Below are 20,518 nucleotides of genomic sequence, written 5' to 3'. Positions count from 1 at the left end.
AATGGGTCTCCGGTTTTCGAATTCGTAAGAATTTTTCGATTTGTAAAACGGTCACTTTTGTCTGGCCGAAATAAAAATTATTGACACTTTCTATATCAAATCAGATCTTATTTACATTTATTTATAAAAAAATAGTTTACTTAGTGGTATATTGATGTTTTTTCCACATCACCACAAGATCATTCTGCCACTTACTTATTTGATAACAAATTTATTTCTGACCCCATCTCAGATTTGATTAGATTTTCGATTTGGCCAAGGGGTCGTGAAGTACGTCGCCAAAAGCTATCGCGAAGGTTGCCATACTGTTTGTGAAACGACACAGGCAGGTAAAAATACTTATAAAATATAAAAGAATTTATTAATTAATTATGTGGAAGGCTAAAAATAGTGTTTGTAAATAATACAATTTAATTCAATTACCTAAAAGGCAAAACTCTTTTTAAAAAGTAATTGCGATCATCAGAATTAAAACTGTGAAAGAAGTGGCAGCTCATGATTTTAACAAATAAAATAAAACAGGTGTTTGAGCAGCAAGAAGCGAGTAAAGCAAGAAAACATTCCAATAGCAAACATTTTGCGAAAAGCAGAGCACCGAAATCGAAATATTTGGCCCAAATTGAATTCGAAAAAAAATACGATTACCGGAGCATGCCTGATTATCCGGTATTAATTCCCCCGTTAGGTTTGGGTTTCTTCGGACTATCCAAGAGGAAGAGGTTAGGGTTTAAAAGGGTTTTATTATACCATCGCGCAAAAGTTATATTACCTGCCTCTCTATTTCACCTCTCAATTAGTGGAATATGGGCAAACTCGCGTTACACCTAGTCTTGCGTGCTTGTCCAAATCTCTGCTCTAGCTTTTTGACACTGAGTTCGTTTACGCGAATCGCTGAAAAACCCGATTTGATTGGTCTAGACAATATCGGAGTGTAAGGGTCAACCTATTTTGCATAGAAGGGACACCATATATGGTTTTTCTTGCAGGCGGCTGGTATGTCGATGGGAACCAAGGGAAACTACTTGGCCGGAATTGTTAAGAGAAGTGTGTGAACCTACCCGAGTACTGCTGGTAAACTGGACATTACTTGCCACATTTTGTAGTGCCAAACAGAAGGAATATGCTTTCCAAAGGTTTCTGGTCCTCCGTATTCTTGTTCCATGAGTCAACTGGAAAAGCTTATATTTAATGATACGAATATTTCGCATATCAGCATAGTGGAAAAGGGTTAAGACCCTTTTGATTTCCGTCCAGTAGATACCCTACACGTTATAAGAGGAGAGTGTTAAACCTGAACTAGTTAATTTTTGTCAAATATTCAATATTATGGACCCGTTATATAGATTCGTTTATATTCGTTGAAACATATTTTTCTAGCTGTGTTACACTGTGTTACGGTCACTCGTGATCGGATTCTTAAGTGGTCACTCTACCACTTACCTTTAGGACATCGTAAATATTCAAAAAGTTAGAAAAAAAATTTAAAAAGGACAGACTTTTTAAGTAAGTATAAATTTCGAGATCTCGGAAACTATAAGAACTAGAAAATGGGTCTTGTGACGCCTACAATCGTCCAAAAACTGTCACCTTTAAAAAATATTTTCATATATTTTTATTTTAATATTTATATTAATTAATAATAAGATTAATTAATTTTTTAGAACACATTACAGAATGAATCTTATAATTTTTTAAGTTGAGGGATGCAAAAGGCATCCGCCTTTCTTTTACCTCGTGGCATTCTTATTATGTGATATTTTCGGTGATCAGTGCACCGATCAAGATTTTTACGGTAACGGCGAAATGGTGGTTCAGAATGTGGTAACAGATCTAATGTTGCCTTCGTATTTTCAAAAAATAGTCGTTTTACGCTTAGTATTAACATAAGGTGTAAGGGTGGGGTTGGCAAAAAATTTTTGAGCAAAGCGAAAAAAAATGTACTAGACTAATAAAAAAATTAAAAAATATCAAAACATTTTTCAAAAGTGGGCGTGGCAGCTTTGCGTGGCAACATGGGTCAACAAACTTACGCAGCGTCTATGTTTCTGAAGTCTACATGCTCAACTCAACGTTCTAACCTTCCATATTTTCATGCCGAAACTAGCTTTCTTTCAAATAAAAAATTAAACATTTTTTAAATTACATATTAGTTTTATAGTATTACTTTATTTTAAATTGTAGAAAAAAACTATATTTTTCTATTTGATTGAATTAACGTGCATAAGCACGATCAAATTAATTAAAATAATTATAGTGAACGCCCACATTTGATGTGCTTATATTACTCGGAACGTATGTTGGTCCAGAAGAACATTTAAGGCATTTTCGTTTTCGCGGCCTGTGTTTTGATTTTGATCCATGGCAGTGCATCGCAAAACGAAGTTCCTCTGCCATTTCTGAACACAGAGATTGATTTTCTGTATTTAAATTTTTTCTGGAGTTCCAGCAAAACTCAAATATGGCCACAACAACTGCAAGCGCAAGTCCACAAAGGAGAACAACAAATACGCCACCTGGAATACGGTATTGAGCACTTTTTATATATAAAATAAAATATTATTATACCAATATTTTCTACTCCAAGTGCATTCGCTTTGGACTCCTTGCTCTTATCATCTCTGTTGCAAACGTCACCTGTATTTTTCCACCATTTGTCATATAATATTTGAATTATGCCCTTTTCTTGTAGCTCTAAAATAGCGAGTGAAATTTTATCTCTCCAAGGAGAGCCCTTAGGCGTGGCAATACCATAACCTTTAGAATCAAGCAGTCCTCCTATTTGGGTTAAATTACAATCACGTTGAACAGCATAGTCCAGCATTGTAGATTCCATCAAAAAAGCATAGCTTCCTTCCATTACCCGTCTAATTCCGTCTTCATAAGTTTTAACAAATACAGCTGTTTTTCGGTTTTCCATATAACGCCACATTTTTTGATAAATACCAATTTTGGAATCCTTAAATAGAAATAATATTGTATTTAACAAATATTAAAATGACTTAACAATCGTATGATTTAAATAAAATGTTGCCACGCCCAATATAAAATTCACAAATCGCCCAAAACTGCCGCGCCCACACTTTTGAAAAATGTTTTGATATTTTTTCACATTCTTGTTAGTCTTGTAAAATTCTCTCTATTTGTCAAAAATCTGTTTGCCACACCCACTCTAACGCCCACGAAATTTCTCCTTCGCACTTTCACCAGCTGAGTAACAGGTATCAGATAGTCATTCGATTATAGCATTCTCTCTTGTTAATTTGTTCATTCGTTACTATTACAGCTAGGCGGTCAAAATGTATTTGACTGACTTGAATATATACACCCGATTTTTAACATTATATAATCAAAAAAATATTTTAATGTTTGGCATGGCAGTTTGGGCAATATAATGTTTGGCATACCGATAGAATATGGCAAATAATAAAACGAAAAATTAAAACTTTTTAAAATTGTGGGCGTGGTAGCTTTGGGCGGTAGTAGTAACCCATACTGGGTTACTAAACGTAAACAAAACATATTGAATTTAAAACACTAATACAATAAACAGAGTCTTCCTAGTGAACGGTAGTGTTTTTTTCCAGTTTTGGCGTAGCTAGAGCTAGTTTTCGTAGAGGTGATTACCTCCGCGGCAGATTCGCAGTTAAATAGCCTTAAGCTATTAGAAGAATCTCCAAGGAAGCCGCTGTTGGTAGGTTTCCCAAGGGCAGCCACTGGCAAGTGATCAGCAGGACTTTATAGCGCATTAGCTGTTAATCGCAGGAGGCAAGATCGGGAGCTAAAAAAGATTCGGAGCAATCCGATCAATCCGTTGTGGAGGGAGTCCAGCCTAGGACTGCTAGAGATTCCGATTTGTCCGCACTGGTTTCTCGACCAGTGATTACACCTGTCCCGGATAAATTTACCACCACAAATGAATACTGAGCCCGGATTACCGGCACAATTTGTGCATTCAGAAATACAATCTGCAAACACCTCACGGTGGTTCCACTTAAGAAAATAATTTTCGTTTCTCGGCTTTCCCCGGATCAAACATCATCTAACGTATTGTCTTATATACAAGACAAAACAAAAGCCGATAATATAAAAGTGGAATAACTTAACTTTTCTTAAACTAATGAACTATATTCGACCATATGTTCTGGTGATTTTGGCCGGATAGTACGGTGGTAAAAGAGTTCGAAACTAAGATTAAAAATAAGAAAAATGGGCCCATGGGAATTAAACTTCTCTCACGTGGCCAGACCACCGCACCACTCGCTTCTTCTACTTAATCCTCTTCTTTTTCTTCAAAAAACGTTTGTCTTACAATCTCCTATCAAAGTGCAAGGGGCTTGCGTAGCAAGCTATCTAAATGCCTTTCCTTTGCATCCGATATTATTGTGCGTACAAACCTTGGTTAAAGCCTGAGATACTTAAGTGTGAAGTTTTCCCAGGTATATACACAATATACAGGCATGATGGTTCCTCCAGACGGAGAGATGTAGTCCTAATTGCGGTTTGGCGAACCCTTACGTCAGAGGAAATAATTTTTGACGCATCCCGTAACGTCAAATTCATATGCGTAAAGCTAGCTCTGTTATATGACGTGTTCTTACACTCCGCCGTCTTCTGAATTCCCAGAATATCTAATCAACTTGTCCGCTATCCAAACCGTCTTAATAGACTGTCCGACAGGGTCCAATTGGTAGTTCTAGGTGACTTTAATATATATACCTGACACTATGTGGTCTCCAGAAGAAAAACGAGTTCCCCGACTATCTGATACCCGTTACTCAGCTAGTGGAAATGCGAAGGAGAAATTTCGATACTGACCGTTTTTGGCGGTTTGTGGCCGGTAGAGTGGGCGTGGCAAAGTTATTTTGGGAAATCGATATATATTTACAAGACCAACCAAAATGTAAAAAATATCAAAACATTTTTCAAAAGTGTGGGCGTGGCACCTTTGGGCGGTTTATGGGCGTTAAAGTGGGCGTGCCAAAAATTCCCTATACGCCATTTTTCTACCAATTTCACAATTCTACATTATGCGCTACGGGTATAGTAAGTATAAAATTACGTGGCTTAAGAAATTATGATGTTATGCAAATTACATTAAAATGATTAGTCCTTCGTTCAAATTATTTACCCTAAAAAATGTCATTGTAGATCCACCTTCCAAAGTTCCATATGATATTTCTGTTTGCTCTGCCAAATCAGAAGCGCTTTCTATGGGTGAAATCATCCGTTCAACAGTTAGAAATGCAGCTAGGTTGGCAGTATATGAAGATATAATTATAAGGCAAAAAAAGAACCAGCATCCACCAACAATACGCGTCGAGGTTGCCTAAAAGGACAAAAAAGTACTTGGATTGAAAGAGTGTGTAATTTTAGATAGTTACAGGAGCGAACGGTATATTTGAGTATCGCGACTAGTTTACCCTTTTACTCTACGAGCAACTGGTATACATATATCATTATGGCTATCTGATATTTCAACCCCATTTAACTAAGCAAATTACATACATATTCATATTGATTTTTTATACCCATTACTAGTATAGAAAAAGGGTATACAATATTTGTTAAAAAGTATATAACATGTAGAAGGAAGAGTTTCCAACCCTAGAAAGTTTCACTTTTGATGTGATATATTCTGGATCAGGAATACTATCCAAGTCGATCGGGATATCCGTCAGTTCGCCCGTCTGTCCGTATGTACGCCTCGATCTCAGGAACTATGAAAGCTAGAAAATTGAGGTAGTGTTTTAGGCCCGATCTTTACTCGCTGTATACTTCTGATATGGCGGAGTCCAGGTGCTGTACAGAAGTTGAAGACAAAAACGTACTTATTGCAACCTACGCGGATGACACCGCGGTAATGGTTAGGAGTACAAGAATGAGTGTCGCAAACAGGGGCCTACAGGACTATGTGACTGCCTTCGAGAAGTGGGCAACGGAATGGAATATCGGCATTAAATGCAGCAAATGTTTACATTTACTAAAAGGCCTTTGAACTGCTCAGGAATTTCCATGCTCGGCTCCACACTTCGACATATTCCGCATATTCCAAAGATAAGCGATGTATGCAGGAGCCATGCGGAAAGATTTCTGAGGCAGCTCGGTTCCCACTCCAACAGCCTGGCGAAAAGGCCAGCCCCCACGAAAAAGAAGGCTAAAGAGATTCCACCCATATGGTCTCCCATCAAGATTGATTTAAATATTTTTTCAATGAAAACAAATCAATTAATTATTGTTAGAGTAGTTTCATTTGTAAAGAGAAGCATATATTGTTATGCCTACGCTGTAAAACTATATATATAACCTGGTAAAGCTGCCACATGGGTAGCAGTAAACTTGTTTAACACCAATTTATAAAACACAAAAAAATATCATATGCAATTTTTATCTAAATGCCTAAAAACTGTTTGTTTGGCCACGCTCAATTTCTATGAATATGCCAAACAATTTAAAAACTCTCTCTCTAACGGGTATCTGATAGTCGAGGAACTGGAGTATAGCGTACACTCTTTTATTTTATTTTATCATTTGCCTTTGAAATTTATATAGACATGCCACACTCACTCTAAAGCCCAAAAACTTTTCTTCGGGTCCTATGATTAAAGTGTATAGGCCTGTTTCAAATGGAAATAATATCGAATAAGTATATTAAAAGGGGTATTAAAGTGGCATACCCTTCCAGATGGTATTATAATTCAAAAGTTTGAACTAAACCTGAAAGAGCCAATTCCGATCTCATATCAATCACAGTATCCGTAATCTAGTCTCTCACTTGTAAAGATTTCTGTTTATTTTCTTCCAAAAAAATGTTCTCTTGCACCACCATATCATTAGCACAATGCGTTAGCACCCATGTCTTATTGAAATGTTTGAAAAACGAATAAAAAAGTGACCGCCGTCAACCAATTTTCCGTTGTTGAACTTATAAATTTAAAAATGAAAAATTTTATAGATACATATGCACGAATTTATAAAATAACAATGACGTCATTGGCCATTGTATGTTCTATGTGGGCGTTGCAATAGGCAAAGTCAAAATTTGATAATAAACTAGTTCTGTGTAAATTTCTACTGCGTGTTGATGGTCAAATTTACTACTTCTTGACAGATCTCAGCAGTCGAACAAACGGGCATGGTAGATCAACTTGGAAACACTCTCTCGTACATGTTAAATAACTTATAACTAATATAACCCAAATAAAACCATTACACTGTGCGAGCAACAGCTTTAAAAATGTAATCATCAAAAATAGATAGCAACCAAAATGTAACTTTTGTCTTCAAAGTAAGAATAGTTTCTTTTTCTGTTTTGTAATGTTTTACAAAGGTGTTCAAAATGATTTACATAATAGATCAAATGCATTTTGTGTAAATAATTTAGCCACCCCTGGTATAAACTTTTCTGTTTGTTTTTCAATTATGGTTACTCTTTGGTAGTCTTTATGGAGTGATTTTTAGATGTAAGTGAATGGTCGTACCCTAGGATATAAGTCAGAACCTTGTTGCATAAGGGCGCCAATGGCAAACCAAAAACTATTTTTTAAAGTAAAATTGTTTTGGATTCGAACTAAATCCACTGTATTATCATCCGAGGATTCTTCATTAACATCATTAGGTAGTGGTAAAGGTACAGTACCGTGATCGCAAGTAGTATCATCATATTCAACATAATTGTTGGAATTTTGTATTTTGCAGTCTGTACTTAAATATACTTCATCGTTTTCTGACATTTTTTGTTTGTTCGTTAACTCCAGTTGTTCGTCAAAGCAATTTACTTTTTGAATTTCGCCCAATATATGGTCACAAGCCATTGAACATGGTGGCTTTGAATTAACCCATTCGATCGGTGATAATCGAGCGACAATCCAAATGGAGATTGATACAAAAATGTATCCAAAAACAATATAAAACCAAATTTCAACAGCAAATGGAGCAATGAATGAGAAAAATTTTGTTTGAGCACGGTCTGAAATCTGAAATATAGCAAATATTAATTATATTAATTTTTTAAGTCGCGATCAATTTAAACAGACTTTTAAAGTAACTAATTTTAATCTTATACTAGAGGACGTCTTATACATAAGACGTATTTATGTATACCTTCGGATTAAGTCCAGATCCTTGGCGTAAGAATGTTCCTGTTATAAACCAAAAACTGTTTGATATGGTAAACTGATTTTCCACTATATCCGTTTCCTTGTAGCATGGATGCGGGTTTTTCCACTCATATGGAGAAAATCGAGCCATTACAAAGAGCGCGAAAGATACTAATATGTATGCAGCTAGCACATAAAGCCATATCTCGATTGCCAAAGGGTTCATAAAGGAGAACAGTCGTGTGGGTTGACTTGTCGGCACCTATTAATTTTGTCCACATATATGGAGGGAATTTATATATTTGATACTACAATTTTTAAATTTACGTAACTACACTTACAAAAGTGAAACAAAGCATACACATTTTTGTATTGCTTACCTTGAATAATATGCCAATGCCCAAATTCATAAATGGTTTTGTAAAGTCAATAACACTTTCCCGAGCGTAATTAATTGTCATTGAGGCTACGGCAAGATCAGCACGCTAAGAAGAATTCATCAAATTATTAAATATTTTTAAAAGGTAAATAATGTCATTTGTGTAATAATTATAATTTAAGTTTATACTTGCCCTTTCCATTAATTCCTGCACTATTCCATTCCATGAATTAGTCTCTGGTATATAAACACCGTACATATTATCGGGAACTAATTCAATTTTATATTGAAACCCAACTTGTGTCGCGATCGCTTTCAAAAGGTCAATACAAAATCCTTCAAACCTTATATTTCCAGTAAGATTTTGATCTTCTTTAACCATAACATACGGGCGCTCCTAAAAAATGTTAACAATTACTACGGCAATTGGTACAACTGTCTTACATATTTAGATCTGTATACTTTCTGATTTGAAAGAGCATACACAAAACTTCAATATTAAAAGGTTAGCACGGAAGACTGCACTCCAGCAGGAGAGAGTGCGACGGGACTATATATACAGGAAAAAACAAAATAGAGAACGCTGTAGTCGAGTTCCCCGACTATCTGATACCCGTTACTCAGCTATTGGAATTGCGAAGGACAGATTTCAACACTGACAGTTTGTGGGCGTTAGAGTGGGCGTAGCACTCTGTCAGAACATTTTTAAAAAGTGTGGACGTGGAAGCTTGGGGGGAACTGCAACGCCCCCGCTTTTTAAACATTTTTTACTCTTTTTTCAGTAATACTTTTTTTTTTCCAATTTTTATCAATATTTCAGAAAAATGTCATAATTTCTTGTTCGTACTTCCACTAGCTGAATAACGGATATCTAATAGTCGGGGAACGCGACTATAGCGTACTCTCTTGTTTTATTTTACAGAATATTAACTAAATCAATTCACATTTTGATAATACATTTCCTTATGATATAAATTAATTAAGTATCAATAAAAGTTGTCGTTGTTAAAGCTTACCTCTCTAGTCATAACAACCAATGTTATATTTGCGATATTTGAATCGTAGAAAGCCGTTGGATCCGAAATGTTTACACCGCCGTCGGGCTGCCAATATCCAACTTTTTGTATTTTTTCTTGCTTTAGTTTAAGAATATCAAGTTTAAATATGCTTCGCCGACCTTCCACAAAATTGACATTGCCGGTTAAACCGTCTGTAATAGCCTAAAGCATATATTTTAGTTTTAATAAACAATAAATAAACAATATAACAATAAACAAATAAAAACTTTGTCTTTACTTGTGTCCACTTTAAAAATTAGATCGTCGTATGTATTATGACGGTAGTACTCGAGAAGACGGCTATCTGTCTGTCCGTCCGTCTGTCTGCCGTATGAACGTCGAGAGCTCAGTAACTATAAACGCTAGAAAGTTGAGATTAAGCATCCAGATTCCAGAGACATAGACACAGCGCAAGTTTGTTGACCCATGTTGCCGCGCCCAATATAACGCCCTCAAACCGCCCAAAACTGCATGCCCACACTTTTGAAAAATGTTTAGATTTTTTTAAATTTTTTTATTAGTTAGTGGTAGCACACAGCGCTCACCCCTACTCACTTGCCGCCAGAATTAAGAAAATACATTCTTTATGGGGTCGAAAAGCTTGAAGCCTGAAATTCGGGTGCGGGATTCCCCACGCCAGAAATTACGAAAGAATCGGTCATTAATCATGGTGTTATATGTTATATAAATGAAACAGAATAGAAATCCTCAACATAGATCTGGAAAATACAGAACTGAGCATAATCGAATCGTGCAAAAAAATTGAAGCAGTTAACCTTGTTTTGCAAAATGCGCGGGATTCTAAATTTGAAATGATTTGGCAAAAAAGTGTTTAAGCAAATTTATTCCCCACCCCAAATGAAACTGTGTCGCCCTGAACCAGTATTAAATCATATTTGTTAATGAGTAATAAATTTATAAGCTTCATATACGTACTCCATTTATTTGGTTATACAATGAAATTCCATCATTCCAGGTTTGGTCGGAGGTGCAGGAGAGGTTTTTGATATAAAGATTTTGACGATTATCTAAATGTAGAAAGTGTAATCCAGTCGCAAACGCGTACACCGAATCAAACATTAAAGCGGACTCTGTCTAAAAATAAGTACAAATAGGTACATTGTTGAAGTAGTAGGTTTTTTGCGCGACTGTCATAACACCCAGTGTCATAAGACCCACGGGCGCTGTTACTTTTAAACGGGTGATAATGTTCGGTTCAAATATGTTTTAGCGCCCGAGGGTCTCATGAGAATTTTGCACTGCATTATAACGCCAATGACATGTTATCAGGAACGGGTATCTGCATTCTCCCTTTTTTCAAATTGATATATGATGTACACCCAATGATATACACCCAATTATAATAAATGTTCAAGAAGTATATGTTTCAAGCGTAATTACACAAATGTTCGTGTGTAGGCGTCATTACAGTGAGTGTTATGATACTTGGCTTTATGTCATGCACCCCTTTCTTACCTGTATATAAGGAATTCCGTTTATAATATCCAATCCATTGTTTTGTAATTTCTGCATTTGATTTATTACTTCAAGATATCTTTTGCTATCGACATCCACAAGGCGAAATGCCGTTATATTTACGCTGTTATATCTGAAATCTTCCAGATCATATGTCTCCAAGTCCTGTACAAAATTATTAACCATGTTAAAATTAAAAGGTTTTTATGGGTCTAGCATTTAATTTACTGTTTTACTTACGAATGTTGTAAACATATAATGGTAACGATGGTCATTCATTTGTAGTTGTAAAATCTAGAAATAGGAATTGTTTAGGTGATAAAATATATTATTTAAGTCAGTTATGGATACTTCATTTTTTTGCTAATATCTCCTTTACAAAAATTGTAAAAAGTATTAAAAATATGCATTTGAAAACTTTAACAGGTTAAAAAACTAATCACTATATGATTAAGTACTTTTGGCGTTAAAAATTAAGAAAATTAGGATTTCTTTGAATCCTTGCTTTAGGGAACATTTTCGTGGGAGCATTCAGAGTATCTTTTTCATGTAGCACAGTAAATTAATCTCTAATTGATCTGCCTTTTTTACAGACAAATAGTAGGTAGTCATTTCAAAATGTTTTACTAAAATCGGGTATACTTTACCACCGAAAAAATATTTTGTTTGTGGTGCCTAAATTAGTATCCCACTATACATATATGTATCTGAACTCGCATTACTAAGGGGATATCCTTATAATATAAATACTTTGATTTTTCTCACAATTTTAAAGTGTGACTGTCACAGTTTTAAGTAGTGATTCTACTTGTTACATTCTTTTCAACTAATCTCGAAACGCCTTTAACTGTTCTTGTAACGTTTAAAACGATTAGGTAAGGTTTTTAAACGCAATAATAATTAAACGTATAATGCCTTCCAGAATTAGCATCAAAAACTGTTCTTACGGATCTAAAAAATGTTTTTATGTGAGATGGATTTGTATCCACTATAATTTTGTAAATTTCCTTTTGACGTATCGCTCGTAGAACTTGACGATAGGAATCCGGACTTGCTTGCCTTATATACATTTCCGCTTTCGCCTCAGTAGATGAGTGCATCAAATTAAATAGACCTACAAGTAAAAATATAAAAATATTTGCGATAAATAGTTTTCTTTTTTAAGAAAATGTAGCCCAAATATGATAAGTGTAGTTGTCAGGTACCAGAGATGAATAAAATGAAAATAAATAACAAGAGAGAACGCTATAGTCGAGTTCCTCGACTATCTGATACCCGTTATCAGCTAGTGAAAGTGCGAAGGAGAAATTTCAACTCTCACCGTTTTTGGCGGTTTGTGGGCGTTAGACTGGGCGTGGCAAAAAGATTTTTGGCAAATCAAGGGAAATTTACTAGACTAACAAAAATGTAAAAAAAAATCTCAAGACATTTTAATACCCGTTACTCGTAGAGTAAAAGGGTATAAAGGTATGTAACAGGCAGAAGGAAGCGTTTCCGACCATATAAAGTATATATATTCTTGATCAGGATCAATAGCCGAGTCGATCTGGCCATGTCCGTCTGTCCGTCCGTCTGTCTGTCCGTATGAACGTGAAGATCTCAGGAACTATAAAAGCTAGAAAGTTGAGATTAGGCATACAGACTCCAGAGGCATAGACGCAGCGCAAGTTTGTCGATTCATGTTGCCACGCCCACTATAACGCCCACAAACCGCACAAAACTGTCACGCCTACACTTTTGAAAAATAATTTAATATTTTTTCATTTTTGAATTGGTCTTGTAAATTTCTCTCGATTTGCAAAAAAACTTTTTGCACGCCCACTTTAACGCCCACAAACCGCCCAAAGCTGCCACTCCCACACTTTTGAAAAATGTTTTGATATTTTTCATTTTTGTATTAGTCTTGTAAATTTCTATCGATTTGCCAAAAAACTTTTTGCCACGACCACTCTAACGCCCACAAGCCGCCAAAAACTGTCAGAGTTGAAGACTCTCCTTCGCACCAGAGAACTGCAAGAGTGGCATTTTTGCCACCCTGATTTTGAGTGCGGGTGCCACTCACACCGGTCATCGCGGGTACATACAAGCACCCGCTCAAAATATTCGGGTGTCTGCAAACACCCTGGAGCCTGCGCACCCGAATCAATACGGCACACTATGTCGCGGGTGCCGATCACACTCGCCACTTATAACGAAGGGTAGAGAAGGCAAACATGCAGAAAAAGGCAAGTGCCTTTTTTCTCGGAAACACCCGGGTGTCTTGGTAAGCACCCGGGTGTTTTGGTAAACACCCGGGTGCCTGGTAGACATTCGAGTGCCTGTGGTAGGTAACATACGAAAAAGAAAAGTACAGTAAGTACTGAAAAACGAAATATATTATGCCCAAAATCTGTAGGTTTATGCATTCTTTTTACAGAAATTTAACCAACACGAAAAAGACATTTCTTTTTTATATCTTATATTATTTGCTTTGTTAAAATTTGTAATATTTAATTCCCATATTTAATTTTGTATGTATAATTTTTCTTTTTAAAATGATAAAAAAGAACAATAGAAATAGAATTGTGTTAATTAAGTATAAATATTATTTAATAATATATATAATATATTATTTAATAATACATAAGTTTGGTTTTTGTTAAGACATTAGATACATCAAAACGCAAAAACATCTGCACGACTTTTTTCTTGGGTGTTTCCATTCACCCTAAATTTTTTGGACCGTGTCTCGCTTCCACCCATACAATTTTTATGCATACAGAAAAGTACCTGCGGCCGATCGTTGCTTGCGCGTCACCCACCCTAAAATTCTTTGCACAGCAGACACCCGGGTGTTTTTGTGCAAGTACAAAAAAACACCCTGGTGGCAAAACACCCGGGTGTTTGTCATTGCTAAAAATAGGGTGTCTCCAAACACCCGGGTGCGGAGACTCCCGGTGTTTAGCGGATACACTTAGGGTGCCGGTGGCTTGCTGCAGTTCTCTGCTTCGCACTTCCACTAGCTAAGTAACGGGTATCAGATAGTCGGGGAACTCGACTATAGCGTTCTCTCTTGTTTAGAAGTGTGGACGTAGCAGCTTTGGACGGTCTGTGGGCGTAAAAGTGGGCGTGGCAAAAAGATTTTTGGCAAATCGAGGGAAAATTTACTAGACTAACAAAAATGTGAAAAAAATATCAAGACATTTTTTAGAAGTGTGGACGTAGCAGCTTTGGACGGTCTGTGGGGGTTGCGTCTATGTCTCTGGAGTCTGTATATTTAATCTCAACTTTCAAGCTTTTGTAGTTCCTGAGGTTTCGACGTTAATACGGACAGCCAGACATGGCCGGATCGACCCTGCTATTGATCCTGAAAAATAATATATATACTTTATATGGTCGGAAAAGCTTCCTTCTGCCTGTTACATACTTTTCAACGAATCAAGTGTACTCTTTTACTCTACGAGTAATTGCAGAAGTGTGCGAGTAGGGTTGGGCATTTTGTGCGCGTGGCCGAAAGATTTGGCATATCGATAATCATTGGCCATACGAAAAATTTTAAAACGAAAATAATTTTCTACAAAAGTGTGGGCGTGCCATTTTAGGGTTGGTCCTGGGCGGTAAAATATATTCTTATTTTAAATTTAAATTTCTTGTTTTAGAATTGATTAGCTAAGCAATGGGTATTTTTCTCGACGAGTTTATTATTATCTAAACTACATTGAACATCAAATGTTTGCATTTTTTATAATGAAATTATGGAAAAACTAGGCAATTTGTGTACAATACTTTGGTAGACGCCTAATTTTTGGGCAAAAACTTTCTAATTCAGCTACTTCCTTCGAAGGCTTTAATAAAAAACTAGATTTTTTGCAGTAGAGTGCCTAATTTATTGGCTATTAATTATTTGTAAATGTTACTATTTGACAAGGTGATTAAAATATTTCCAGTTCCTTTCAATAAAAATATACATATCTGAAATATATTTTTATTATTAGTTGAATCAAATATTATTACCGACCAAGCGTTTAAATAAATGAGGGTCTATATAATCCAATGTCAAGAATATCATATATGTCATATGAATAAACCCGGCAGAATAAATATATAAAATATAGTTACCATAATCTTCTTCATAAATTATTGCCACCTTTGTCCAGTTCAAGTAGACCATTATATCTCTATATGCTAGCGTTAAGAGCGTATGCGACGGATATAAATTAATAGAAAATTCTTTAGAATTATATTCAAGATCAATTCGACCTTCAATATGGGGTATATCATAAGCTTCGCATATGGATTGTACATGACTAGCTAGAAGAGCATCAGTTGGGCCAAAAATGGCTTGAACACCGGCCTCCAACTGGCTGCAAACCTTTTTAGTAGTGCGAAACGAGTCATCTCGGGGCACATACTCAATATCGTATACCAATTGGGTATTGGGAAGAAGATTCTTTTCCTTATTTATACGGTAAATTGCGTATTTAAATGCCGATTCAATACTGCTTTCACGTTCATCGTCGGTAAATATAGCACCTGGTGATTTATCAAGACCATATAATTGTCGAAATAAATGAATAATTCACTTAAAACTTACCCACGCGTATTACTGGGGGCAAGGCATTAGCAATAACGAGTATGGAAAATATTATATACGAAAAACATATTTCTTTAAGATAACTTCGGCCTCGTACATTTATATTTATTATGGTTTGCCGTTTTTTTCGTACCTAATAAGGACACAAATGTTATTTTTATTAAAGGTACGAGTATCGTGTTTACCATTATTCTATGTGGATAATTCTGCTTAATTGCATTCCGAAACTCTTAGTTATAATTTATAAGCCTATAGAAATACAGACATTTCTTCAACACCGAGAATCGAATATAATTTGAAGGTAAAGGAAAAAGCACCACTAATAAGAAAACGCACGAAAACACACCCCAAAGTTTTGAGCTTTAAGCTTTAAGAAGCCAACAAAAAGGTACACTTTGTGCATGTGTTTTTTTGTAATTTCCTTTGTGTTGACCAAAAATGCGAGAGTACTTCAAAATGTAATAATAATGCAAAAACTATTATATAATGCCGTATTGAGCAAAACTTATCACTCTAATGCATTACTTACGGAAACATAGAACATTGTCTAGCTTCTTACAAATGTACAATACGCTTTTATAAACCATAATTTACAAAACCTTATTTAAATTAAGCGTATTAGCTCCCTAACTAAAGAGAATGCTTGCAGGAAGAGAGTTAAATAATCGCAGGGCCCTATAGATGGGTTCATTTCGCGCAAAAATGAACGCCGATGGACGGGGATCAAAAAATTGCAGGAGCTGGAGTGCACATTTCATGCATTTTTACCGAAGCCGTTTAAGTCTGTTGACATGCACACAGTGGGGCTCCAAGTATTGGAAGTATATTCCACCCAAGAACGGACGTAGGCAGACGTGAGTCTATCCCAAGCCCATTCATTGCATACGCCTTCAGAAGAATATAATTCAAATGCGCAGAAAACTGGAATTTTTTATAAAAAGCAACTCCCAGGTCCAAAGTCTCATCTAGCAAGGGCAAAGGTTCATTATCTATGAAGTAAGAAGATGCAATCATTGACAAGCATTTGCTATATGTAACAACATTTGTTTATATTTAAGGCAGGTTTATATATACAAAGTGAAACCCTTTATACAGTTAAAAGCAAAATGATTCCTGAGGACTGGATATACGTACGTACGTAACCTATGCTGAAAACCAAATTTGGATGGTCCCATTTGAAGGTGGAATTAATATATAAGATGTTGGTTTTTTTATTTTAACAGAAGCAAATAAGTTAAGACTGAGTTATTACGCAAGGAAATTTAATATTTAGGGTACATTGTTGCGAATCAGAAATAGATCGCCAAAACCAATGACTTATGAAAAGGATAAGCTATAGTATAAGTTCTTTAAATACTTTAAGAGTTTGCTTAGTAATTAATTTTATTAAAGTATCCGCCCTTTAATAACCATTTATATTTTAATTAAAGTAAAAAGTAAATTTCAAAAAACATGTAAAAAGTAAACATTGGTAAGATAGAAACTGCACCTATTGAATTACGATTATGAGACAATGTAGGATGATATACAAAAGGAAGTGTCCCATACCAAGTTTTTCCTTCTTTTTATATCCGCTAATCAAACAGTAAAAGGTTATACTACTTATTTATATTAGTAATATAAAACAGGAGAGTTCAGAGTTACTTGGGCAGTGTAACTGCCAACGAGTAATTTCTACATTTTTCTAGCATATCGATAGAAATTTTACCTGAAAAGGTCATAAAACCCAGACTTTAAAAGGGTTTTCTCCAAAATGAATAGACAAATTTCTACATTTTAATGCACCATACAATTACAAATACAGATTACAATAAATGTACTAAAAATTTTATTTAAACTGGTTACATTGACTATTAAACATAAAAATAAAGTATTAAATGATATGTACTTTGCATTTTTATATAGTACGATGAATGGTATTTTACCTAATTTTGTAGTTTTAAAACAAGAGAGAACGCTATAGTCGAGTTCCCCGACTATCTGATACCCGTTACTCAGCTAGTGGAAATGCGAAGGAGATTCTTGGCGGTTTGTGGGCGTTGGAGTGGGCGTGGCAAATAGTTTTTTGGCAAATCGATAGAAATTTACGACACTAATACAAAAATGAAAAAATATGAAAACATTTTTCAAAAGTGTGGGCGGTTTGAGCTTTGGGCGGTCTGTGGGCGTTAGAGTGGGCGTCGCAAAAAGTTTTTTTTGGCAAATCGATAAAAATTTACAAAACCAATACAAAAATGAAAAAATATCAAAACTTTTTCAAAAGTGTGGGCGTGGCCTGAATTCTAAGAACTCAAAAAATGTCTCAGAATTCAATGTCGGTCCAAGATATTTATATATTCATGACGTAGTAAGCAAGTAATATAAATATACTCTTTCAAAACAGAATCACTTTGATTGACGAACCGCGGTTTGCTTTAAAAACTAAAGGCGACGATAACTTAACGAACGACCACTTTTTGTGGAATTAATTAATAACTCGAGAACAAAGCAACATATTAAAGTTCTGTTTTTTTTTTTATTTATGTTCATGATAAAAATAGTAATATATTTGAGGAAAAATGGGCATGGTCCTGCCTTCAAACAAAAAAAAAACAACCTAAATATTTTTTCAGTGTACAAAAAAAAACTTTTTTGATCGAAAAAATGTAAAATATAATCTTAAATTAAACCAATAAAGTAAAAAATGGGGGTTGCTTACCTTGTTTTTAAAAAATATCGAAGTTTTACTTCTTGCTTCACAGCTTTTTTTCTTAAATGCTATATAAATATGTTTGTAAAACTAATGTTTCCCAAAAAATATAAAATTCAAGGAACTATAATTTTATTGTAATAAATATATTTATGTTTCACACGTATTGTTCATCGTCATACACGAATTGAAGCTTTAAAACAATTAAAACTGGCGTTATTTTTTGCATTACTCGTCTGTTATCCATTTCTCATACAATTTGCTGTTTTTCACTATGAGGTTAGACCCTTTAAAGTTAAATTTTGGAGAATGTGTGCAATAGTGTGCATTTATACTAATAGCATATACTAAGAATTGATACCTCTACAACATATAACAGGTTCTAGAGACGGAGTGATTCGCACTCACTTTGTTGCTCTATTTAAAAAAAGGACTTTTAAAAAATGGGTTTTTCCACATAAGGTGGTCGTTTGCCCCATAGTGCGACGGTTGCAATACACATACATATGTAATACAGTTGCGAAAAAAATAATAGCACTGCCATACCTTTTTTTGTTATCGATCAAATAAATTAAGGTTGAGGTACCGATAGAACCAAATACTGATTTTTCGCATAATGCTTTTTATTTTTCCCATCCAAAATGAAAAAAAAAATTTGAATTGTTCATACCTTTATTTTTTATAGTTTTTTTTGGGCGGCAAGGTCTAAAATGAGGCGAAACCAAAAATAGCACCACTATCGATTTTTTCAAATAATCAATAATTATCGAAGGGTTGCTTTGGTAAAAAGCATGTGGTTATGAAACTTGACACTTGTTCTATTATTTCGAAAACAGTTTTTTAAAAATTTCCTTTAAAAAATCATTAAAATGGGACGTGGAAAGCACTGCACTGAAGAAAAACATGACTTGATCAAAAAACTCATTTCTGAAGGAAAATCTTTTAGAAATATTCGTCAAATCCTTCAATGCTCAAACAAAATGATACGCAATGCAATAACATTTAATGAGAAGCCCGAAAAACGTGGGAGAAAACGATCCCTGAGCACACGTCACGTCAACAGGCTAGGCGGCGAGAGCAAGAAGGATCCGTTCAAACTGCTACAGAACTTAAAAAGGAGCTTATAATATCCGAAACAGTTCAAACTGTTCGTACATGTCTCAAGGAACATGGCTTAAAAGCCTGCAGTCCAAGAAAGGTCCCCCTTTTAAATGCGAGACACCTAGCAAAGCGTATTAAGTTCGCCAAAGATCATTTAAATGGCCATGCGAAAAATGGAGAAACATTTTATGGTCAGATGAGAGCTAGGTTGACATGTTTTGTGGCAAAGGATCGCAATCATATGTAAGGCGTCCTAGGAACACCGAATATAATCCAAATTACACAATAAAACAATTAAACACGGCGGATCCAGTGTAATGGTATGGACATGTTTTTCATACTATGGAGTTGGACCAATACATTGATTAAAAACCATAATGGGTCAGCATTTGTATGTGGATATTTTGGAGACGGTGATGCTACCCTTAGCTGAATATGATATGCCGCTAAAATGGGTCTTCCAACAAGACAATGACCCCAAGCATACCAGCAGGAAAGCCAAGGAATGGTTCCAAAATAAATCAGTTCATGTTTTGAAGTTGCCTGCGCAGTCGCCAGACCTCAATCCCATCGAAAACCTTTGGTCGGATATTAAAAAGGCAGTTGCAGCTTTTAAGCCAACTAATAACGAAAGCCTATGGATCGTGATTAAGGAGTCCTGGAGCAATATAACCCCAAAACGGTGCCAGGACCTGCTTGACTCCATGCCAAAGCGTTGCACAGCTGTTATTGCTAATAAAGGATACACTACCAAATACTAAATTAATGGGATCGGCGTAGTTTTAATATACAATCACTGGTTATTAATGAATTTGTTACTGTTAAATTTATATTTTATGTTTAAAGCATTTTTTATGAAGTGGTGCTATTATTTTTATACCCGTTACTCGTAGAGTAAGGGGGTATACTAGATTCGTTGAAAAGTATGTAACAGGCAGAAGGAAGGGTTTCCGACCATATAAAGTATATATATTCTTGATCAGGATCAATAGCCGAGTCGATCTGGCCATGTCCGTCTGTCCGTCCGTCTGTCTGTCCGTATGAACGTCGAGATCTCAGGAACTACAAATGCTAGAAAGTTGAGATTAGGAATACGGACTCCACGGACTCCATTTGTCGAATCATGCTGCCACGCCCACTCTAACG

The 20,518-nt window shown here is 35.4% G+C and overlaps 1 protein-coding gene across 6 annotated transcripts; it reads right to left on the bottom strand.

Annotated features, from left to right (window-relative positions):
- Positions 1 to 2,146: 2,146 nt before the first annotated feature.
- On the bottom strand, positions 2,147 to 15,912 carry LOC6523767 (glutamate receptor ionotropic, kainate 2). Of its 6 annotated transcripts, XM_002099606.4 has the most exons (15): positions 15,768 to 15,911; positions 15,583 to 15,715; positions 15,108 to 15,521; positions 11,957 to 12,123; positions 11,250 to 11,303; positions 11,010 to 11,174; positions 10,470 to 10,628; positions 9,492 to 9,695; positions 8,669 to 8,872; positions 8,477 to 8,581; positions 8,101 to 8,358; positions 7,479 to 7,973; positions 5,129 to 5,326; positions 2,566 to 2,956; positions 2,147 to 2,513 (listed from the first exon to the last, which is right to left on the bottom strand). In XM_002099606.4, exons 1-15 carry the CDS (start codon positions 15,768 to 15,770, stop codon positions 2,236 to 2,238), a joined length of 3,228 nt encoding a protein of 1,075 aa, XP_002099642.2. In that variant the 5' UTR covers positions 15,771 to 15,911; the 3' UTR covers positions 2,147 to 2,235. The 6 variants fall into 6 exon arrangements, with proteins under 6 accessions (XP_002099642.2, XP_039232948.1, XP_015046956.1 ...); XM_039377014.2 differs by lacking the exon at positions 9,492 to 9,695 and having other exon boundaries at positions 15,768 to 15,912; XM_015191470.3 differs by lacking the exon at positions 8,101 to 8,358.
- Between the last annotated feature and the right edge of the window lie 4,606 nt (positions 15,913 to 20,518).

The sequence above is a fragment of the Drosophila yakuba genome, chromosome 4, assembly GCF_016746365.2.
Source record: "Drosophila yakuba strain Tai18E2 chromosome 4, Prin_Dyak_Tai18E2_2.1, whole genome shotgun sequence".
Classification (NCBI taxonomy): domain Eukaryota; kingdom Metazoa; phylum Arthropoda; class Insecta; order Diptera; family Drosophilidae; genus Drosophila; species Drosophila yakuba.
This window is presented reverse-complemented; position numbering and strand designations above follow the sequence as displayed.

Bases quoted from the DNA above. Each gene is read 5' to 3' on its own strand.
- LOC6523767 (XM_002099606.4), bottom strand. The intron at 8,873-9,491 runs GTAAGCTTTAAC...AACATTTTTTAG, and splicing joins TGGTTGTTATGACTAGAGAG to GAGCGCCCGTATGTTATGGT. The intron at 7,974-8,100 runs GTATACATAAAT...GCTATATTTCAG, and splicing joins GATCTGGACTTAATCCGAAG to ATTTCAGACCGTGCTCAAAC.